Source organism: Colossoma macropomum, unplaced genomic scaffold (assembly GCF_904425465.1).
Source record: "Colossoma macropomum unplaced genomic scaffold, Colossoma_macropomum, whole genome shotgun sequence".
Taxonomy (NCBI): Eukaryota; Metazoa; Chordata; class Actinopteri; order Characiformes; family Serrasalmidae; genus Colossoma; species Colossoma macropomum.
The window spans coordinates 5,034,998-5,060,144 of record NW_023494786.1 but is presented as its reverse complement, the minus strand read 5'-3'; the positions used below and the strand labels follow the sequence as shown (position 1 = coordinate 5,060,144).

Below are 25,147 nucleotides of genomic sequence, written 5' to 3'. Positions count from 1 at the left end.
TTTTAAAGTAACTTGAGTTCAAAGTGCGATCTTGGTTATTTGGGCCTACAGACACTCCCCAAGATCATTACGATAACAATAGATCATCCATAAAAACACATTGTGCCACAAGTCACACACTGGTGCAAAAAACCAAGCCAAACACACAAACAAACAATGAGGGGATCCTTCAACAGTTTGAATTACTCATTTGGCAAAGGTTGTCAAGAGGTTGATAATGTTGCACAATGTCTCTGAAAGAGGTTTACCAAGCATAACGAGTTATTGGTAGTACATGAAAAATCTTTCTGAACATAATTTAAAATTTTAAAAAGTAACATGCATAGCCATCCCAGTTGTATTATTTGAACAAAAATACAAGTCACTTTTTCACAATTTTGTCCATTTTAATAGTCCATTACCAGTACATCATACAGTTTACGCATAATCCAGTCTATTTAAGATTACTTTACGATTTACGCAGTTTGAGGAATTGAATAAATGAATTATTGGCATGTGGTGCGCACAAAGTTAACTGGTTGGGTCCCATTACTTGTTAGATACATTAGCCTTGCAGCTCGAGTGCAAAACTAAAGAAATTTGAGACACCACACATGTCTTGGCTCATTGACAAGTTACTAACAAACATTTAATAACAATGGGATTGAAAATGAAGACTTATGCAGTTGCAATTAATAAGCTAAACTGTACATCACAGGAATCACAGAAACCACAGGGTGTGGCTTTATTTAGGTTGTGAAATATAGCTAGTGGTGTTGAACTGTAGGGCTTAGGGCCATCAATGTTAGCTCCAACCCCAAATGTTAAGGTAAATTAGGAAGATTGAAGAAAAATGTGCATTGTTTAGTCATGAGACTCCTGCAAGCACTCTAAAAAGCATGTTAATATTAGCAGCAAGTAATGAGAGATTCGAGGGCAGATTTGAAAGTGTTTAACATTTTTTTCAGGATTAGAACACGATTGCATGTTTGCTGTTGTTCCCCATGGAGAGCGTTGGCCAATTTGGTGCACAGCAGAGCACTAGTGGATAGGCGGAACTCTTTGTAACATATACATAAATTAATCCATACATACATGTCTTCTCTTTAATCCTTACTGACCTGTACCTGCGTGAACATGTGGCTGAGTGAAATTTATGTAGAATTTAGTTGAATTGAGGTCTGTTAGGTCTAATGCTTAAAGTGACTATGGAATTTTCTTTCATTCTTGTCCCATTATTTTGTAGTGCCGAGTCTTTGGCTGATTAAAAGCTATTTAAGCCGGAAACTGGCAAGGCTTCCCTGGACTTGCTGTTCCTTGGGTCAGGTGACATGACCTCTGTGGAAGAGCGTTTTAACCTGAACACGCACACTTTAGGGAGTGGACTGAAGATAAAGGCGTTCTGGTTGCGCTCTGCTGCCCACCAGTCTTCCAGGAACTCTCTCCTATTGCTCACGCTCTGTTGCTCCTGTAGAACGCTTTGTCCAGCAGGAATTTCAGCCAGGTCATGTGACCAAAGCAGCAGCCATTCAAAGGGCAGGAATGGCATGAGGTCATCTTTAGGCAGCAGGCCTATTGTTTTAGAAGGGTAGTGAGTGGGCAGTTTGGGGGCGTACTGTCTGGCGCTAGGTGTCATACGAGCCCATCTCAGGGCGGCAGGTAAAGTTTATGTGGAAGGTGCTTGCGGCTGGGAGAGGCTGGGTCAGGTGGGCGTTGGAAACATTCCTTTGCAATCCCACTTTTCAATGACCATCTAATAGTTTCACCGACATAAAGACGACGAAACGCTTCCATGCAAAGAGGCAGGTTTCCGGAAGGATCATATTTCTATAATCTCCACTCGCACTTTCCACAAATGGCCGACACACACACATATGCACATGTATTTATGCAGAAACTGGGGAGATGTTCATTTTTGTTAAAATATTTTATTCTTTAAAAGTAAAATTTTTTGATGGTATTATTCACACTATGTGGAGTGGAGGGGCACTGACATCTCAGGGAGCCATCAGGTCTGCTTCATCTTCTCCCTTTTAGTTAGGCTGTAATAGGCCTGCCGGAGTCATTGGTGCACTCTATTAACACTATTTCTTGTTCTCAGTCATTCTTGACAGAATTAACTGTCTGTGTGTTTCTTTGCTGAGCTGAACAACTGCCCATCCTGTGCAGTCTGATGCACTTGTTTCATCTGCCTCAATCAGGTGCCTAGCCTGCGTTCTGGACCAGTTTGATAACCATGGAGCTTCCTGCTGTACAATGCTGTGCAGGAAGCCTTACCTGCATGCTACTGGCAATCCTGATGATACTGCTGCTGCACAGACTCAAACTATTTACTTATAAACATTGCTTCACCTGCCTCACAAACTATTTAATCATAGACATTGTTTTTCCTGCCTCACAATACTCTGAGCTTTCCTCATTTTCGCTCTGAAAGATCATCATTGTAGGCTTCTAACAGTAGTCATTGACATGACTGTGGTCCTTATTTGGCAATGCAAGGTTGGAGTTTCTTTTTTGTTACCAGCTGAGTTCACCTAAGACCTGTCTAGTGATATCATGGATGCTCACGGAAAAAAAAACCTTGATTCATGAACCTTTGATTCATGCAACTAAGCAAAATTCAAAAGTTGGGTTCCAATTACTTTCTCCATCATGTTCTAAACTGCATCTTAAATAGTGAGTATAACTGTTTCATTTACTTTAACTGTTTAATGTTAGTATATTGTAAAAAAAAATGTGGGTCATGCAAATACATTTTTTAGATGTTTATATGTTTTAGATCTAAAAAATTGTAAACTTTTTTGATCTAACATAACTTTTTAATTAGGAAATATCTGAATACAGGAATACCACATAAAATCTCAATTTTGCAAAGAATAATTTTGGAAACTGACTGGAAGCTTAAGTTTCAAACATGAAACCGATCACACTCAGTCATTCTCAGTTAACTGCAATGAAATATGATTAATAACCTATTTCGAAATTCATAACTAACAAAAATCTTTTTTTTTAACAAAATTTTGAAATCTTGTGTGGTGAATAAAGTAAATAAAAGTTTTGCTTTTAAATGCGTGGGAGTTGAGTGATAGCAAATCTTAAAACTTACAAACATAATTTTGAAGCATTTGACTAACGTTGTATTTTTTGATCACATCATTATTTCAGACACTAAAGTATATTTTTACAAAGGCAGTGTCCTGAATCTGACCCTGCAAATCTGTAGTTTCCAAAGAAGAACCTTAAAAAAATGACCTACGTAACCTCTTCTTAGCCTGAACTGTTGGTCGCCAACCCACCAATGCTTTACAGCATCCCACTGTAATGAGAGATAGCTGCAGGTGGCAGTTAAAATTACACATTCAGATGTTTCTTGTAAATATTAAAAATGCCCAAATGTGTTATATCTTTGTGTTATGCAATGAAAATTATATTAGTCTACTTCATTACAAAAGTTTTGCCATGTGTCCCTATTTTTAAACAAATTGATATTTGTTTTACATCTTCAGAAAAGAACTTTAACATGTTAACAAGTTCAGTGAAAGAGCAAATATTATTCAAATTCACTTTTGATTCTGAATTTCAAAATGTATTTATACTGTACTTTAGAATTAGCAGTCTACTTAAGTGAAATCAGACCTCAGTTTTGCCTTTTATATGCTTTTTGACAATTGGTGTAGTCTTTTAACCCTTTATGACCTATTATGCATTATTAAGCTTGTGACTTCTTAGTAACTTAAGGATTAAGCACTTATGGTACTATACTATAAGAGATTATAAAATCATAATTTTGAAAGAAGGTTAATACTTTGCTAAGGGGCTGGGAGCTAGACAATGAAAAACCGAAAGCGTTTTGATAGGGAGGATAGGGAGGGTTAGTAAACTTGTGGAAAGTGGAAGTGGAGTTTGGGGTAGCAGAGTCAACTGGCAGCACTTTGATCCGCATGGCGGCAGGTTCGTCTATGGGGGAGCCACACGCGTCCTGCTGAAACCAATATGGCCTTCTTCCTCACACACAAAAGGAGGGCGTTTAGGGCAGTTGTGTGTGTCTGCAGTACGCTTGGGCCCAGCAGGGAGCCAGTGTGGCAGGACCAGGCTCAGGGCCGTGGTGGCTGTAGCGGGCTACAGAGCGGGAGAGAGCGTCGGGCTTAATTGGCAGTGTAGGCTCTGCTGGAGACCATTGTTCAAGTAAAAGAGGCTTAGCATGGCAGCGCGCAGGCCGGCCACTGAGTCAGCCTCTCCACGCGTCTGGAGTGTAATCGTGATGTGGGGGATGTGATTTTCTTTGAGGGGGAGGGTGTTAATAATGAGATAGGGTTTAAAGAAAGGGGAGGGCAGGAGGGGCGAGAGGAGGACCCCTGTGAAGAAGTCAAAAAGCGATGCTGACTTTGTTTTGACATCGAAATGATGCATGTAATTCACAGTCATTGGGCCTGTAGGACCATCATTATTGAAGAGATGTGTGAAATCCTAGCTGGCATGCAAAAGGTTTGTACTTTTTGGGCTTTTCTGACTGTTTGAACTTTCATTGAGAATGTCATGATAATAGCAAAGTATAAAATCACTGTTTTAGCAAAACCAAAAATGTCCAAAATGCAAACTATAAAAAAAAGAAACATTTTGGACTTTCTTTTTCTATTGGTCCATTCAAAATGATATAATGTTCATACACAGTAAAGGGTGATGTAAAACAATTGATGTAAAACAAACAAGCAAACAAAAAAAGAAGAAATTTTTCTGAGGTTTCAACATGACAGCAATAATGATATTTCTCATTCAATACTAACATTTTGCTTATTCATATGACAAACGACTAACAATAATTAATAAATGCCAACAGAACTTGCAATCTTGATAGCAAAGCAACTCGCACATAAATACAAACACGAACACATCATACATAATGAATAAAGATTCTGATTATGAACACAGCACACATTTCCACGCACGCACACACATGCACCTTCCCTCGGCCTTTAACAAGTTCATGTAGCTCTTAACAAACTCAGCAACAGGTTGCAGGCCCCCAGTGAGTGTGGGTTGTTGGCCAACAAACCCCGAACAGCCCCGGCTGGTCATTAGGGCTCTCTGTGGGGGTGTTTAGGGGAAAAAGAGGCCAGGCTGCAGGACAGCTGGGCCGGGGCGCGGGGTTGGACGCCCAGGTATCTCCACCTGTACTCTCATTACCAGCCCTGAGTGCAAGCAATTAACTGCCCAACTGCTCCAAGGAGGGAGCAGGGAGGCTACGGCGGGAGATGAAGAGTGTGTGTGTGTGTGTGTGTGTGTGTGTGTGTGTGTGTGTGTGTCAGTGAGCTAGTTCATATCGATATAAATAATTTGTGGATTTACTGCAATTGCCTGCTCTTTGAAGCTAACACATAATATGCATTCTATGGGTGATGGAAGTGTGTGTTTGTGTGTATATGTGTTTGTGCTCATTTCTCAGGCCTCCAGATACCTGCAGTGATCAAGCAGACACAGGGAGTGAACAGGATGGTCAGAGAGCAAAACAGGACTTCTCACTCACCCTCTGTCACTCATGAACACACAGATGTGTTCATGCTAAATATACTGAATGTGTCACACCTGCTTTAACATGCAATAACATGCAGTACAAATCACTGAGAGAAAAAGTTGGAATGTTCCAGTGAACTGAAATGAATGTATAAACCTAAAACAGTGATTAAGCTCATGTCTAAACCGTATAAATTGACTTACTATGACCGATTAAAGGACAGCCTTTAGTGGAAATTTTCATAGATACATAAACTTCAGTGAGACTTAATATCGGCAGACAAGCCCATACCTACACAGTCAGAAAAAAAGGTACTGTGCAGGTACATTTTTGTTTATCAAGGTACAATGTAAATGTACCCTCAAAAGGTACAGCAATAGTTTTAAGGTCCAATTGTGTACCTTACATATGTTTTTCCTAGGAGAAAGGTACATAGTTGTACCTTTTCATAACCTAATGTTTTAAAACAGAACAATAAATTAAAAAGCCTGGAGTGTAGACAAAGTGTATGGAGTACAACTTGAACAATCATTTATAGATAGATGTCCATGCACACAAATAGTGAGAGATAAACATGTAAAGAGTATATGCAAAAGTAAGTAAACTGACATTTGCTGTTCAGTTAACTTTTCATACTAGTTTGTTCATATGCATTTCTTCACATTTTTAGTCATAACATGCTTGTTCCCCCACTCTCAGACTTACACATTCACAGACAGGGATAAAACATATGTAGGCAGTGGAACAGGCCTTAAAATCAGACAGATTGACAGACAGGCAGGCTGCCTGTTTGGCAGACAGTGAGGGAGTTAGCTGGAGCATTAGGGAAGGTGGAGAGTGAACAACTGCCATTCATATCACAATGGGGAACCTGACAAACAGCTCTGCCCTTAATTACCCAAGCTGCCATTTCTGCCTTTAATTAAAGCAGCTCTTTAAAGGCTGAATGGGACAGACACACAAACTATACAGAATAAGAATAAACTCCTGATGAAGACTTTTGCCAAAATTCTGCACAAATGCTTTTTACATTTTAGAGCTGAAGCTATTTGCAAATTATTTAAGGTTCTATTTAATATGCACACACAACTCTACACCCACTCAAACATCTTAACTCTTGATTTAGCCTTAGGGACAAGAGGACAAAAGAACACTTAGGACGGTTAAACTTAACCTGTCGATAATGAATGTTAACGTATTAACGTTAACGTAGTCTGACCCTTTGAACCATCCATTGTATTGAAGGATGAGGTCTGAACCCCAGCTGTTAATGTATGTTGCTATGATAGAATCCTCTCCTTCAATTTTTTTAAAATGGCTTTTAAGTGAAATACTTTCAGCACCATGGACAGACTACTGCAGACAGTGCTCTAAGAATCTACGGTAAAATCAACAAGCAGCAAACTGATCGACAGCAAAGTGGAAAGTTGCAGTTGTCCTCCATTGTAACAAGAATTCATGTATGAATGAGAACCACTGATTTTGTATCTACTATATACTCTCATTGCAGTAATTTTAAATGATTACTCATAGATCTTTCATCACCACCTCCTAACACACCCACAAAAACCACCCACACACACACACACACACACACAGTGTATAGAGAGAGCGGTGTCAGGTGAAAAGAGGGAGAACTCTAAGCTCTTTAATTGTGTGTTAGAGTGAGGTGCAATAAACACTAACACCCACGTCTCTCCTGCCTCTCGAGCTTCTCCTGTTCTTCTGTTGCTCTTCGCCCTTTTTGTCTGTGCAGCCACCCCCACGACCCTTCACAAAGTCACTCTAACCCTGCAATTACCACCTGCAGAACCCTGCACATACAAGCACACATACATATTGTCATCTTCATATCAAAACCTTATTTCTCCAAAATGGTATCCCAAAAAAAAAATTAGTTTAATAGTTGTAATGTACATTAGCATAATGAGAGCTTGCCATTTTAAGACTGTGTTAAAAAACTTGACAAATCCTGGAAATCACACTCACTCACACCCAAATAAAAACAAAACAGGTTTGCAGGATGTCTCCTACCCCAGGTTCAGACAGAGACAGATAGAGAGATAGAGAGTAAGTTGTGCAAGAAGACCAAATGAGTGTGTTTGTGTGTGGGGCAGGGGGTAATAAGTTATCTCTGGTTTTCCTGCACACCTACAATCCAGTGCACACTTGTTTTTTATGCCATTTTAGGATATGCAGTCATACACACAGACACTGGTGCAAATTTAGGGGGTACAGTAGGAGACATGTACCCTCCACTTTTTGAAATAATCAGCATCGTGGAATGGTTGCTGAAAAAAAATGCACAGGTGAATTACAAAAGAGCTGTCGGATATCATTATATTAATTACAGTTTAAAACTGCAATTAAACTCTAAATAGGTTATTGTTTCATTTAGTCATATTTCTAGTGTTGTACATTGCTTAATAACACAGTTTCTGAATAATGTAAAGACAAGAAATGGTTTGGCATATAAATTATACATTTTGTAAAACTTAACTGATGCAATATATTCTTCAGGAGGGACTTCAGAAGATTACTATTTTTGTGCTATAGCAAGAAGATGTCTGCTATCAGTAGAGGTGAACGATATGGCAAAAATTCAATGTTGTGATACTTTCAAGATACACAATATATTACAATGTTTATTATTTCAGATATGTGATTAGTTGGAACAGAGAAAGAAGAACCAGTAGTGCTACACTTTTAAAAATAATATGACGAACTGTAAATCTTATGATTTTTTTATTCAATGTTCGGCACACTGTGCTGCACTAAATCCAAGTTGGTCAGTGTTCTACAAGTGCTGATGACATCCACAATATGTTCAGAAAAGCATACTGTATTGTATTGTCACATAAATGACCACAGTAATGATATATATTGTCATACTGCCCAACTCTAGCTATCAGTAATTAAAAAATGTCTTTGCCCTTTCACTTAAAAAAAAAGAAATACATCTTGCGTAACAAAAAAACTTTACAAAGTCAGGACCATTTTGTTGATCCTGTAGGTCAGCCCTGTTTTTCTCTGAATTTTATACAATGTCGGGAGAGAGAGAGAGAGAGAGAGAGAGAGAGAGAGAGAGAGAGGGAGAGAGAGAGAGAGAGAGAGTGAGAGAGAGAGAGAGAGAGAGAGAGAGAGAGAGAGAGAGAGAGAGAGAGAGAGTAAAAAGCCTTATCACTTGGTCAAGTTCAGCTCAAAAGGGAGTGGGGAAAAAAACACAATTACCCCAATAAACAGGGCATTTAAAATCCCATTTTGCAATCAATTTACATATATCTACATAACTACCAACGGAACTCTGCAGCTTTATTGCACTTCATTTCAGCACTGAGATGATTGAGAAACCTGGATGCACGGAGACTCAGTGGCACATTTTGCACTGTTTTGTTTAGAGGGTCTTGACTGTTAAGCCACCTTTGACCTTCTAATTTTGTACTTCTACTTGAGTACTTTTACTTTCTACCTTTTACATAAGTCATTACTTCATGACATAACACTTCTTTTACCTGAGTAAGATTTAGCCTACTCACCTCTACTTCAATCAGTAAATTTAAAGCACCATTTTTTACACTACCTTAAAAACTCTGCTCTACAAAAAGCAAAAGCTCTGTCATGTTACTTCTGCACAAAAAAGTAATGTTAATGTGTCACTCGTAGGAATGCACGTTTTGTTTTAGCTCTGTGTTTGGGGGTGGCTATAAGCATGTCTACCCCTCACTCATTTGCTCAAATGAATTCATTGTGCTTCTGAACCATCCGTTACACATTAATACCCATCAGTATGCACACATACACACAGACACTGTAAATTTCAATTTCTTGACTTTACTTCATCATGCAAACATAAAAGTCTTGAAAAAGTTACTTAACAAGTTTAAGCTTAAATAACTTTATATGAGTTATAGTTACTTTCTAATTTTCAGTGATCCACACTTCTGCAGCAACTGAAGTTAACTCAAACAGACTAATAAACATAAATGGTTTCCACTGAGCTGGCACTAGTTTTTCAGGTTCTGCTTACTCTTGAATTAGTTAGGTTAACTTGAATCAAATATTCTTCCATATATAATGTATTGGCATCATTTTAAACAGGTCAATTATATAAAATGGACTGATTTGACATTAACAAATAAATGCATAGAATGCATAAAAATGACTAGAATCATCCAATTCTGAGGATTTTAACATGTTAACAAATATTTACCATTCTGTTAGCATTCAAGGTGTTAAGCTCATAACAAAAACAAGTAAAATGCATCCAAACTTCATATTTAATATGAGAGTTTTCTATGGCACAAAAATAGCATTTTGCAAAGAGAATTATATTTAGAAATTAGAAATCTAAAAGTTAATTAACAGAAACCAACACAACGTTAAGACTGCTGGTTAGCTAGAAGGGGAATTCCACCAATTTTTCAAAATTTCTTTAGAATTAGATGTTTAAGATGTTTACAAAATCATTCATTGTGGTTTGATGAGAAATGCAGTGTTCTAGAGAATGTTACCAAGTCAGAACAGTTCACAGTGGTGTGGATAGGAACCAGGTGTCTGAAGAGTTTAATACCTCTAAAATCTCCCTCACAGAAAGTTATGACATGAGATGATTATAAAATACACCGCTGAGATATTGTATGCCTGAGATATTGTTTTATGTTAGTTTTAAGATACGTTTTTACAAGTAGTACTTTTACATAGTCTTCGAAAAAAACTACAGCTCAACAACTGAATAATACTGAAATTTTGAAAAATCTGTGGAATTTCCCTTTATGGCCATTTACCTACGGAAACTACGGATTATACAAGAAATAGCAAGTGTTAGATTATGTTTATATTAGATTATTAGATATGTCTTAGTATTTTAATTAAATAGAAAACCACAAAAAAATAGCAATTTTAGCAATTATTACACACACACACACACACACACGCGCGCGCGCGCGGTAACGGTAATACACAGATGCGCAGCCAGGGTCGCAACCTGGTGTCTTTCCATTTTCACATTATGCAGTGCGAGCACTCCCCCCACGGCAACGTGACTCTGTACCACAGTCACAGGACGTTCCATCATTAAAGCGTAGCCCATTCGCGTAAGCGAAAGAAAGTGCATCTCAGCACCACCGGCCAGCTGTTGCGCATCTGGGGCCCAACGGCAAGAAAAAAAAAGAGCACGTCACAAGTGTGCCGAATCAGAGGACAGCCTTCAGATTGGCGCGCGCTCCGGGCAGCTCCCGGCACTCCTCTCGCGCCGCAGCTCGCGCCCAGCTCGTGCCATCCTGGCCCGCGAAATGGTGAGCACTCTATTTTCTTTTACATACGGAAAAGAATAGTTCAGCCTGTAACTTTGACTATAACCAGATCGCTCAGGGCTGAGAGATGCATAAAGCACCGGCTTTTACGCGCACCTGCTTTAATTCAAACGGTTTCCATTCTATAGACTGTTGCAGGAAGGTTTTTCAAACGCAGGAGGAAATGTGTGTACTGGGTTGAACGTTAAATGCTTAGAACCGAACGAAGGTTTGTATAATTATTGGATTTGCATGTTATAATGAAGGGTGGAACGGGTGGTAGCAATGAAGGGGCTGGATTTCATTTTCTTCGAGTTTTCATTTTTTATGTAACCTATACTCTTAAAAATATGGTTTTCAAGGCTCCTTTAGTAAAAGGAATGGTTCTATTTAGAGCCATGAGTTCTATATAGAACCATTTCGTACCTAAATGGTTCTTTGCATGGTGAAATGCTTCTTCCGAGTGATGCAGAACGTGTTGTATATGGTTCTATACAGAACCTTTTTAAAAATGCTTCTATACAGCACCAAAAAGGGTTCTGCTAGTGTTAGGATTTCAAGCTTGTAACAATAACATTTTGGTGCTATATAGAACCATTTTCAAAAAGGTTCTATATACAACCACGTGCAATACTCGGCTGAGGAGCTGAGAGAGAGAGACAGACAGACAGAGAGAGAGAGAGAGAGAGAGAGAGAGAGAGAGAGAGAGAGAGAGAGAGAGAGAGAGAGATTGTAGAAGTTTGACGGTTTTCTTTCTTTTTTGTAACGTTGGTTCTCAGCATACTTACAACTGCACCAGTGATTGCGTGCAATGCGTTACGAGTTATTTAGTTGTACTGTTTGCACCGCAAAGGCATAACTTTGCAGGTAAAAGCAGAGAATTGGAATGGAAACACATTAAAGTTGTGTTAAAGTTGTGCATGCTGTGAAACCGCCATTAACCGACTGTGTGCTGAATGTGCTTGAAGCGCTTTTGTTCGGCGAGCTCACGCTCACAGTGCTGCGCTTTTGCCCGGTTCACAGAGCGCCATCCTCTCGTGCCAGGACGCGGGCTTTGCAGGGGGCGTGCGCTACGCCTGCGCTTACACCTCCTCTCCGCCGCCTCGCGCCACTGTTGACGTTTCCACAGCAACGCTCGCACCCCTCTGGGACGCCGGTGCCCTGGACAACGCGGGCTGCCAGCACGAGCCGCCACGGCCGGGTAAGAACCGCGCTGTGCCGGGATCAGCGGCGCGAGCCTTCCCGACACTGACAAACCGGAATGTTTCCATTTGTTTTGTTTTTTTTTTTGCCCTTCTTCTTCTTAAAGGGGAACTCCACTGATTTTTCAAAATTTCTACATTATTAAATGGTTGAGATGGAACCGAAGACATCCAGAGTGGTTTGATGTGAAAGGCCCTGTTCAGGAGAAACTCAAAATTGTCAAAATTGTTCACCAGATGTCCACCTCTAAAAGCTCCCTCACAGAAAGTTATTACATGAAATGGTTTTATTTATGCTGCCTGATGTCTGACACAATGTTTTATGAGAGTTCTATGATGTTTTGGCTTAAACTAAGGGCGTTGTGAGGCAAAAATAGTCCCCAAAGAAAACTTTTTTCTGATTTATGACTTTTTTTTATCATTTTATCATTTATAATCAACATTATATGTAAGTCCTTAAAATGATTTAAAAATACATAGAATAAAACTATATACAGGGTGTTGTAAGGCAAAATACATACATATAAAAGTCAAAAGCCACATGCAGGTTCACTGGTGGTTTTGGATAGTGAATAAAATGGTTATATTTGTGATGCAGACATTGTGTCCCCTGGTTCATATCACCACCACTGTAAAGAAATCTGCACCTGTAAGTTTCTTTACAATGAACCATTTCACATCAAACCACTCTGAATGAATCTGTTTATATTTCAAAGGACTAAAAGTTGGTGGAATTATCCTTTAGGCTTTGCTGGAGTTCATTTCTATTTTGTGCTCCAGGACTGTGGAGGAGCTGTATGTAGTCCAGCCTATTCACTCTAATAGCCCGATAGATAAATAAATTAGCACTTTTTGGTTATATACATTTGTTCTACAAAAAATAACTGTAATGCAGTCTTTTAATTTCACTTTCTTTCAATTCTCTCTCTTTCTACATTTACATTGACAAGCCTATTCATTTCAAGTTAAATGAACTCATTCATGTCCAACAACTAAATTTAGTATGATAAGGAAAAAAGGCACAGAACTTGTTCTGAATAGATGAAATTTTGTAGTTATACCTCGGATGACCTCCTAACAGCACCATTTTTTAATTATATGTCATGGATGTCTGGACGTTCAAAAAATTGCAGTCCCATGTGACAAAAAACAAGATGTGATAAAATAAAATGTATGTATGTGATGTAACAAAGTGATAAAACAAAGTGATAAAACTTTACTTTTAGCCACATTGAAATTTTTCTTTAGATTTGGGCTTGGGCAAGTTCAGGGAACATATGGGCCAAAGAAAATTTAAAATTTCAGATATTGACATTAATGGGTTAATTCATTTTTCACTTTTGCTGTATAGTCACTTATTCTTTATAGATGGTTCAACCATCTTTATAGACGGTTATGTAGCCCAGTCTGTTCATTTCACTAGGCCTATTTAAGGATTAAACTCCTGCCCTTCCACTCTTCCTTTTATAGACGGTTTTTCAATGAACACCATATTAAATAACTAACCTACATATGTTTGCTTTTTCTAGACCCACAGCTTGGTTCTGTGCATACTGTTCTACATGACTCCACCTGGCCTGACCAACTGTCTCCTCACCTCCAAAGGAACAAACAGGTACACACTGCAGCAGAGTCATGGCAATACACTTCAACAGAAGCTTAAGAGTGAATCCTCATGCTAATGTCCAGATTTTCCATCTATACATAGCTCCAAGACACACTAATGCAGAAGGAGGAGGAACTGGCAAGATTACAGGAAGAGAATAACAAACTCAAAGAGTTTTTGAACTCATCATACGTAAAGTCTCTTGCAGAAAAGTCAAAGGTAAAATGTATTTGACAATTTACTTAAATTTGTCATTGACCTATCTACGCTCCACTTACAAATGCATTCTTTGGCAGCTTTACTGAACACTGGCAAAAATCCCTTTCAATTTTATGAGCAACTGTAGTGCACAATAAAGTTTTGTTGTCAACATGAGTAAATCTAGAGCAGGGATGTTCAATCTTGAACACACCTCACTCCACTTGTTTAATCACTTGGTCTCAGTCTTTAAACAGCTGATCAGGTGGGCTCCTGCTTTGTTAGAATGAAAACTCACAACCATATTGGCCCTTGGTAAACAAGACTGTCGTTCAATATTATATTTTTATTTGACATTATTTGTATTAGGTTCCTCACAATATGAAGCTAGGGATTTCTAAATGTCAGAATGGTAACTGCACATTAGGTTCAAGCTAATTTTAGCTAGCTAACATTAGACAAACTGCTAACATAGGTACAATTAAATTATGCCAGAACTGTCATAAAGGGAAGTACATAGTATAATGTGTAATAATATAATGCATAGTGGCACAGGGATAATCAAGAATGAACATTTGTCAGAATTAAATATTATCTTTTTCTGTCATGCAGAGGCTTTTTTCTGCGCAGAGAAACTCAGACACAAGGCAAAGGAAGAGAACTCTACATGAGGAGGGTGATTTCCTTAACCTGAGCCGTTTGCTGCAGGGCGGCAAGAGCAAGCGAGTATGCCGGAACCTCTCTCTGGAGTTCTGCTCGGCTGAGGAGCTGGCTGCCACCCCACGGCTGGACTCCTGGATCCTGGAGACGCTGGGACTACAGGACGAGGACACCATTGACCCAGACGGCAGCTTCAGTAGCCCTACAACTGACCACATACCTTCTTTCAACTCCCCAGCCCCAAGCATTGACCACTTCAGCCCTGCAACACACGACAGCACTACCTGCAGTCCTAATACTAACAACCACCGTGAATATGGCTTAACAGACTCATTAAGCAGCTTCAGCCACAACATGGACACCAGCACAGAGTACTCAACCCTTTACCCTTCACCTCTGTACACTGTCACATCTACAGGGTCACTGGTCACCTCTCTGCCGGCTATTGTTCCTGGACTCTTCACCCCTCCTCGGGCAGCTTCAACTCCTCACCGCTCGCACAGCACAAGCTCAGGGCAGCACTATCATAGCTCACCAGAGAGTGAGGGTATTCTGTTCTCCACACCACGCACAACACGTAGCAGAACAGACTTAGCGTTTAGCATGTCCTTAAGTCCACAGAGCAGTGTAAAGACACACACTTTCCCACAAGGACAGGCATTCACCCGCAGAGACTCGCAAGGTGGGTGGAACTTCACCTGGGTGCCTAAGCAGTGTTCTTAAAATTAATGAAGAACGACAAGTGCTTTTTTTGAAGTTATTATATGTCTTCCAGTGTGTCCTCGATAACAATGATTTACCGACAGGGAACTAATGACGTGCTGATATGAATCAATCATACCTTAAAACCACATTGTTGGTTGTGTGAGGCAAATGTGTTTAGAGTGTGCTTTGATTGAACTGTGATTGACAGAGTCTTTGTCTGTTCTGTTAGGTGCTAGGCTAAAGTTTAATTATCAATAAACAATCAATCAAGTAAATCATGTTCATCTTCATTTGTTGTAGGAAACTCTGCAAATGGTTAAAAAACGGTATCCCAATATCAAGCAGGCTTCATAGTGATTAAGCACGATTTATCATATCATAGCATTTGAAAAACAAAACTCGTTGTTTTCCTATCATCTTTGATCAAATGACTTTTGCCCACCTCTAGACTATCTTTTGATTTTTGGCTCACCATGTACTAGTGTGTGGATAAAAATAATATTAACCAATAATAATTTTAATAAAAATAATATTAACCAATAATATTACCTCCTACTGCTTTACATGCAACAAAAAAGCTACTAAGTAACTGTCAAGAAGTGCAAAACTTATTTGTTATGAATGCCAACTCTTAAAACCTTAACTCAATCATATCTACAACAATTTTGTTTTATTTAAGAAAGAACAACCTCTGCTATGCTCTCAGAGCAGATGCCTATTCTTCTCTGATACACCTACCTCAGGTTAACTCTAACCTGTCATTTCTCCTTCACACCTGTCCCTCTCCGTCCCTCCCTTCCCTTGCTCTTTCCCCTCCCACTCCTTTTCTCTCCATCAAATCCTTCACTGTTTCTCCCGCCCCTGCAAGACAAAGGAAGGGGGGTGTTATGTCTCAGGGGACGTTCCCTTCCTGATCTGTCCTGTAGGTCTGAGATGGGCTGCACCCCCCCGGGGGGGTTTACCTGGGATGCTTCCACCCCTCCTTCCCTCCCTTGCTCAGCCTGGTGCTACCCATTCCTCCCCCAAGGGAGCCGGGAATGGCAGGGAAAGTTGGGGCGCCAAAGCTAGCCATGGTGGAGTCAAATGGGTGGTCTATAGTTAATGACACGGTTAAGCCCCCTGCAGATGCCCACCAGATTGAAAGGGAGAGGGAGAGAACAGGTTGGGGTGTTGCAAGAGTCTGGCAAATAACGGGTAACATACACACACACACACACACACACACACAGAGAGAGAGAGAGAGAGAGAGAGAGAGAGAAATGGAACCCACAAGAAATTAACCCACTACCCTTACCTGGTCATAAATGGGTCATTAGATAAGCTGAAACTTAATCCTCAGCCCTCAGTGTTCTCTCCCATTACATCTTATTATTATGTTTTCAACAATTTACAGTTAGATGTTAGCTAAAGTGTTGTAGTGGTGTCTAAAAATGGGCATCTTGCTTTGATCCCTGAAAGTACTTACTTTTCCAAAGGTATTACCTTCTCTTCAGTTCAATCCCATTTTTAATTCAATTCGATTCAAATTTATTTGTACAGTGTCTTTTCCACCAATGCTGTCACAAAGCAGTTTTATAGAAATCTGGCTCCATGTCTATTATGCAACAGTGTGTGGACAACAACTTTTACAAGCCCTGATTAGTGGTTTCCAGACTTCTCCAGAAAGGTCAAACATCAATTACTCCTGCCAACAATATGCACATGAAATAAATCCAGATGAAACAAAGATCTTGATTGATTTATTGATAATTGTTATCAATCAAGACCAGTAAGTATCCAGATAGATGTTTGCAGTCATGGAAAGAGATTACCAGTCAAACATCAGCCAAGGCCAGGGCTGGGGGACACCAAAAAATACAGTGAAAAAGAAAGCAAAATTCTCATGTATAATTCTTATTTCCAAAGACAGTGTATAGACAGAAGTCCCACCTAATACTCATCTATGCAGCAATCTCTGTTACTTATCTTTAAGCATGATTTATAGTGTGTTGTGTACTTACGGAGTGCTGTGCAATCCAAATGTTCCCTTTAATTTAGAGTTCATTCTTGAGTACAGTCAAAAAGATTGCACTGGATTACGAAGTAAATTAGGAAAAGTATAACATTAACAATGGATCCAACCAGTCTATGCACACACACACATGGCTGCAGGTTCGCGGTAAAACAACATTTGCAGATATGCACTCACATGCACACACAAACACTTATTTGACAGCTATTTATTAACTCTTAATGACATGTAAGAATGGATCCACATAATCCCTGCAGACCCCCTGCTATCACTCATCAACTCAACATCATTACCATCAAATCAGTCACCCAGAGTGCAGCTCCTAGTACCATCATACTGTACTTACTGTTAATAGCACACTACCTCTGTCTCCTCTGACTACTTAAACATAGACAGTATGTCAATGCTGGAGCCAAACACTGCAATCCCCTGCACAGTTGATTAGTTGCATTAGTATTGCAAGTATTCTATTATTATAATTCTATAAATGCACTGGTGAAAGAATAATGCGACATGGCTAAAGAATGGCCTGCATTATTTTAACTAAAATACTTTTGTTGGATTACATGAAAATCTGTCATAACACTCACAGAAACATTCTTCTGGATCTGTGATTGAGCAAGGTACTTACAGCACAGTTTTAAACATTATAATTGGTTAGAGGGCCTTCTGTAATAACAAATTCGCAAAGGCCATTGTACATTGTACATCTCTAGTACAAACTTGTTTAAAGTCAACATGAATCATGTACCATGACTAAAAAAGAAACAAACAAGAATTTTGGCGACAATGTGACAAACTCTGCTTCATACAACAAAGAACTTTTAAGGTAAAAAGGTACATTTTGATTTTGGGTTATTTTTAAACTCAACCACAATGCCTACAGCACACCCTCTTTCATTTTCTTTCATTATTCACAGCAAAGTCTGGTCTACTTGAAAATGTTCAATGTACATTAAAACACTCTTGCCTGCTAAAACACCTCTTTCAAGCGATGCAATAGAAGAACCATTTTTGCAACCTTCCAATGGATAGTTCTTATAAGAACCATTTCTATAAATGAGATGTGTGAAAGCAAATAACTTTTTTAAAGTGTGAAGGATCTCCAGATAATGTAAAGGTTTTATACCAAGATTTGTCTTCCCCTAGATCTCTATGCACAAGTCAATAACCATTTAGGAACCTCTTTTTTTAAGAAAGTAGATGCCTGGCTACTTTCCTGCCATCCCTCCCTCACCATGGCAACTTTAAGCTGCAACTTAAGTGTATGAAGAAAATCTTTATAAATGAAGTGTTAAAGTTTGACCAGACAGTGTGTGTGTCTCTAATTAAGAGTGCCCTCTTACCAGCTTCCTTAATTGGTCTGGAGTAATACGTCATGTATAAGCCAGTGTGTGCAATGAAATTCAGGCCGTTGTTTGGTTTAATGGTTAATGTGTGTCTATGGTAGTGAGGCTAGAGTACTGACACACAACCGCACACAAACACATGCTGGGCCTTACTGCATCAAGTATGATGTACATACCCTTCAGTGTAAGTTATTCCCCAGCAGTTATGTTAGAAAATAAATATAGTCCAAATTAGGCAGGAAAAACTCTTTTTAAACTTTGGAAAGAAACTAAATGGTTAAAGTATTGAAATTGCCCAACAGAAAAATGTCCAATAAGATATTTTTAAATCTGTGTAGTATATATGTAGATTACAGCCAAGCTATCTCTCTCATTGGTTATGACCTCTGTCCTCCTCTAGAGATATATACATAGACATATAAGGAAACCAATATATGTATACATATACAGACCATGTAATCAAAGTAATCAAGCTAGTTAGCCAGACAGCTAACTAACACTAGCTACCGTTACTGATTTAAAAAGGTCAAACAAAACTAAGGCGCTATGAACTTGAAGTTTATAATGTCGTGACAGCGCTTTGTGCTGTTTTTTCAAAGTGTCACGGCTCCCCACTTTCAGTTTCATTTCCCAGACACTTTGGCTAAGCGCGCTAACGTTATTCCTCCTAATAAACACACGTACAGCTCTGTCTCCTCATTATTCACCACCATCACTGTAATATTTTATCTGACGTGTTTTCATCAACATAACACATGAAGGTAATAAGAGGGGATGGTGGAGATCGTGTCTGCAGCATCTGGGCTTTTAAAAGTCACAAAAGTTAAGACAGCTCTGGTGTTGTTTTAAAGTTAGGACAGAATTTAGGAAATTTAGGATGTTTCTGTAATACTGTTTTCTTATCTGGAGTTCGGATAGGATTATGAACTTAAGAACTGTTGGTCTGTAATAGCTTTTGTCCTAAATTCAGTCCTAACTAAAGTTGTCATGGTGACTAAGCAGATAAGATTTCAGACTTGAGAAGTATCTGTAATATGGCCCCTGGTTAACAATGACAGCCATTGTAAAACTGTGGTCTACAAACCTTGGCTTATAAAGTAAATGAATCTGATAAATCTTTGCAGTTTAAGATGTGATTATGAAAAACTAATGTGGAATTAATTTGCACACAAACTCTTTCAACCACATACTCATTACACCACCTAGTGGCCACTACCAAGTATCCAACCCTTTAATTAAATTCCAGTGACGGCCAATGATGGTCGGTCTGATTTCTGAATCAGAGACTTAAATCTAACCCAGAAAACATCAAACCCTGAATATCTTCGGTTAAATGAAATCCACTTAAACCATTCACGTCAAACAACTAAATTTAATTTAATTAGACAAAAATGCCAAGACAAGAATGGACATCTATGAAGATCTAATAGTACTCATTTAAATATTTTTGATTACATATAATATTCACTTTTATTCACAATCAAATTTGTATTTTTCACAGTTTTCTTGAAAAGAATCAGTAGTCCCATGCGACCAAAAGACAAGATTTAATATGATAAGTGTTAAAAAATACCCTCATGTTTTAGCTTATATGGTTTGATCAATAAAACTAAAGGTTAAATTAGGGTTAGAACCAACATCTCTATGACGATAGTTATGCAGGGACAGAGTTGTTCAACAGGCTCACATTCAGATATACAACTCAAGAAAATCATTTTACCTTTTATTTAAACAAGGAGAATAAAAGGAGCATAGCATCAAATGAAAGAAAAGAATGAAAGAGGGAAAAGAGGGTAAAGAAAGGATGTTCTACAGTTAAGCAGGAGAAGGAAGAGAAATAGAAAAAGACAGATGGAGAATGACAGAGAGCAACTGAACACTTCAGTGTGAGTGTGTGTGTGTGTGTTTGTGTTTGGTGTTCTGCTCTGTGGATCATATTGCTGCTGTCGCGTGGCGAGTGTGTCTGGAATGTGACATTACCACATTACACGGCCTCTGTCTCTGTAGGGGAGCTCTCTCACACACACACACACACACACACACACACACACACACACACACACACAGATAAAGTCACTCACTTCCAACAGTCATAAAAACACTCAAACTGAAATGCATGCATAAGCAAATCATTTACACAATCAAATGCTTTGATAAATGTTTCCTCAGCACTCCATAACCGGAGGTGCACGTGTCACTTTTTCATGTGGTACTCAGCTATTCAGCTGTCAGTCAACTTCACATCGTTCAACTGCCACTTGATAATACAGAGCAAAGTCAATGTCCTGTAATGATTAAACTAATTAGTAAATACATTTCAGACCACACACAGTTACACAGACATTACTTTATTGGCTGTTTTATAAATGTCATGATATCAGTTATACTGCTATATATAAGATTATTGGAGTCATTTATATTTACTAATTCAGCATTAAGCCTTAACTTTATTATGAACATCCATAATCTCAAACACACAGACTTCATAAAATTTTACAGGGACAAACACTAGACAATGTAGACACAAACACACATAAACTATGTCATGTGTGTGCATGATAGTTTTATTATGTCATGACATGTCATGTGTGTGCATGACAGGTTTATGGCTCTTCCTGATGAAGACAGGCAGGAAGTTAAGGAATGGAAATAGAGATGCATCAAATTGTACAGAGGTGTGTTCTCTGTAGAGTATAAGTACTTATTTTTACTTAGCAAATCACCAAAACATGTAATTTTAGTAATCGGGGCATATGCAAAAGTTTAGACACCCTTCCAGTTGTCTTAGATCCTAATAAGCTTGATAGACCCTAATTGACTCATTAGCCCCTTTAGCAGATCAATAATTGTCACTAGGAATTTTCAGCTGATGGCAATTCCATAGTATAATGAATTCTTTGACAAGTTTTCTAAGAACTGCTCATGTACTGGCCAGAGAGGCAAAGCAAAACCCATATGACAATAAATGCAGAAAAAGAAAAAAAAAAAAAATAATAATAATGCTATAAAAAGTAACAAAAAATTATTGTTATCAAAAAGTTGTTTATATCTTGTGAACTAATTAGAAGAAAAGAGGATTGGTTCTCCAATCTCCCTAAATGGATTTATTTAGTTCCACCATCAGCAAACTTGATTTAATGAAGGACTGAATTGTCAAATCAGGTACTGAAGGATAAATGCAGAAAGATAGCTACAAAGAAATATAAAACAAAATAAATAAAAAACCTTTTGTAGGCTGTGATTTCAGCCAAAGCCACTTCTTACTAATTAAAAGGATTATAGCATGGCCAAACTTCAGCAAATAAAAGTAACTGTCCATTAAAATTTTAGGAAACATGTCATGCAGAGGTGGTTTTAACATCTTTTAACTTGTAAAATCAGCAAAATATGTAATTTGCCCAAGAGCGCCCAAACTTTTGCATACAACTCTGTGTGTGTATATGTACACCATGGTGGAAATGAGTCTTCACCACATCATTATTTTTTACTAAACATATTTCCAATGCAGCTATTCACAGGCACTGATTATATATATATATATATATATATATATATATATATATATATATATATATATATATATATATATATATATATATATAAAACTTCAAAGCCAAATAAATTGTTACATTCCAATCTTTAAAAATAGTTATGTGCAAGAAACTGCAACAACACAGAAAAAAAAGTGAAATGACATAGCAAGAAGAAGAACCAAACCAGCTGATTCCACTTGTTAGTTCCTGTCTGTGTTAATTAGAATCAGCAGAAGAATTCACTAGTGCATGTTGGTAGGTTAGTACAGCTGTTTGAAAAAGGTGTAATCACCTCTGAATGCAGATCAGTGGTCACCAAGCTGGCACAAGAAACATCTCATGATGGGCATATGGGCAAACAGCTCTCCCAAGACCTTCGCAATAAGGTAGCAGAGTAGCATAGCAATGCCCCTGGTGACCAATGGATTTCTCAACTCCTAAAAATGTTCCTATAAGCACTACTGGGGCCATTATCTGCATGTGAAAGGAACTTTGTTTGACCATCAACCGGCCAAGCACAGGAGCTCCTCGCAAGATTTCCAACTTTTCGGTAAGAAAGTTAGAAGAATAGCCCAAAAGCCAAGAACCACTCAAAAAGAACTGCAGAAAGACAGCAGTGGGTAGAATCAGTGACAGACAAAATAATAGGCAATGAACTCCATCATCACAGTCTCCATTTGCAATCCCCACAGAAGTGTCCATTTCTGAAGAAAAGACATTTTGAAACTCATTTGAAGTTTGCTACAGAACATCTGAAGAAGCCTGTAGATTACTCTGAGCATTTAGAGTGGTCAGATGAGACAAAAAATCAACAATCTGACTCACCATGTTTGGAGGAGAAATGGCTCCATTAATCTGAATAACCCAAAGGGTTGCAAAGAACCCTTTGATTATGCAAAGGATTCTTTGAGTGTTCATGTTTCTATATAGAACCATTTTCTCTACTAAAGAACCCTTGAAAAAGTGCACCAAGTTTAGAGATGGAAGCAAAATGGTATGGGGCTGTTTTTTTCTCATGGTACTTGCAGAATCTAATTTATCGAAGGGAAGATGAATGGAGCCATGTACCAGAAAATTCTTGAGAACAATCTGTTGCCATCCACGAGGACAATGAGGATGAAACAACATGGACCTTCTAGCAAGACAATGATCCAAAACATATTGCAAAGAAGATTCTCAGTTGGTCCTAGGAAGAATAACACTGGTGGAATGGCCCAGTCAACCATCAGACTTAAATGAAATAGAATATACATTATATGGCAAAAAGTATGTGGACACCTGAACAACACACTTATATGAGCTTCTTGGACATCCTATTCCAAAACTGAGGACGTTAGTATGGAATTGGTCCCCTCTTTGCAGCTCTATCAACCTCCACTCTTCTAGAAAGGCTTTCCACAAGATTTTGGAGTGTGTCTATGGGAATTTGTGCCCATTCATTCAAAAGAGTATTTGTGAGGTCAAGCACTGATCTGACAAGAAGGCCTGGCTCATAACAATGTTACAATTCATTCCAAAGGTGTTTGGTAGGGTTGAATTCTGAGATCTGTGAAGGCCACTGGAGCAACTCCACACCAAACTCGTCAAACCATGGCTTTATGGACATTACTTCGTGCACAAGGCCACAGTCATGCTGGAACCCGAAAGGGTCTTCTCCAAACTTTTGCCACAAAGTTGCGAGTATGTAATTGTCTAAAATGTCTTTGTATGCTGTAGCATTAATATTATCCTTCACTGGAATTAAGGGGCTTGGCCCAAATTCTGGAAAACAGTCCTGGACCATTTTCCCTCTACTTTTAAACTTTACTGCTGGCACTATGCATTCCGGTAAGTAGCATTCTCCTGGCATCCTCCAAACCCAGTTTCATCCATTAGACTGTCAGAGAGTGACGTGCTATTCATCACTCTAGAGAACACGTTTCCACTGCTCTAGAGTCCAGTTGTGGCATGCTTTACAACACCCCAGCCGACACCTGACATTGCGCAAAGTGATTTTACGCCTGTGTGCAGCTGCTAGGCCGTGACAAACTCATTTCATGAAGTTCCCATTGTACAGTTCTTGTGGTGATGTTGTATCCAGAGGCAGTTAGGAACTCTGTAGTGAGTGAGGCAATAGAAGATATATGATAATGAGAGCTAGATTTCAGCTCAGTAAATAGATTTCTCAGCGGATGAATACTTTTACTTGGATGTCTTTCTCAGTTTGTGCAAGTGCAAAAATAGACTGCGGTGCCAGAAACAAGCAAGGAATGTTTAGCAGCACCCAAAACAAAACAAAACACTTTTAGAGTGATGCTGAAACCAACTACATGCTTTAGAAATTTTTTCTTCATCTTCTAGAAGACGTATATTCATATTACAGGTAAAGTCCCTCGATATTGAAGTTTGAGTTTTACATTACGTTTAGGTCATGTCTTCTTCTGTGAGTTTATTGGCTGGCTTCAAAGCAGAAATCCAATTACTGCCTGACTCATTTAAACCTGGTGTTTCCCATTATCTGTTTATTCAAGTGCATGTAAATGTGTTGATTGGATTACTCACAAAATCCAATTTTCCTCAGTTATTGGATTAATAAGTGCACTAAATGCACTCAATATTTGTCTGCAGCGATAGCATGGCTATGTGCTTGAATTTATACACTTGTTAGCAACTGGTGTGGTTGAAACACCTGAGCTCAATAATTACGACGAGTGTCCACATACTTTTGCTCTTATAGTGTATGTAGAAGGAAGTGAAGATTCACCAGTAAGCTCCTGGAATCTTCAAGATTAAAAGACTATCTTGGTAGAAGAATGGGCCCAAATCCCCACCTGAACACTATGAGACATTAGTTTCTTCAACCAGAAAGCACAAAACTATACATAATTACAAAAATATATAAATAATGTGTATTTCATGTGTATTTCATCAATGTGACACCACTAAAGGGAAGTTAGGAGTATAACTATTCAGATAAGGCTATACCAAAGGTGAACATGACTTTTGACCTTCTCTTCCTTGCACCTGCACAAGGCCTAAAAGCACACCTGCTCAAGTTAGCACATTATGGAGACATTTTATAGGTTCAGAAAGTTCAGGCAGATAAGCTGCCTGTTCTGTAA

General features: G+C 38.7%; 1 protein-coding gene across 1 annotated transcript; it reads left to right on the top strand.

Annotated features, from left to right (window-relative positions):
- The first annotated feature begins 3,920 nt into the window (after positions 1 to 3,920).
- On the top strand, positions 3,921 to 15,171 carry gmnc (geminin coiled-coil domain containing). The gene is made up of 7 exons (XM_036556667.1): positions 3,921 to 3,930; positions 5,423 to 5,472; positions 10,576 to 10,785; positions 11,806 to 11,983; positions 13,514 to 13,599; positions 13,693 to 13,809; positions 14,401 to 15,171. The coding sequence occupies exons 1-7, from the start codon at positions 3,921 to 3,923 to the stop codon at positions 15,169 to 15,171; spliced, it is 1,422 nt and encodes a 473-aa protein (XP_036412560.1).
- Positions 15,172 to 25,147: the final 9,976 nt, after the last annotated feature.

What these genes read in the sequence shown, in the direction of transcription:
- gmnc (XM_036556667.1), top strand. An exon ending in CACAGGGAGTGAACAGGATG is followed by an intron (nt 5,473 to 10,575) that starts GTCAGAGAGCAA and finishes ATTAAAGCGTAG; the next exon opens with CCCATTCGCGTAAGCGAAAG. An exon ending in CCATCCTGGCCCGCGAAATG is followed by an intron (nt 10,786 to 11,805) that starts GTGAGCACTCTA and finishes CCCGGTTCACAG; the next exon opens with AGCGCCATCCTCTCGTGCCA.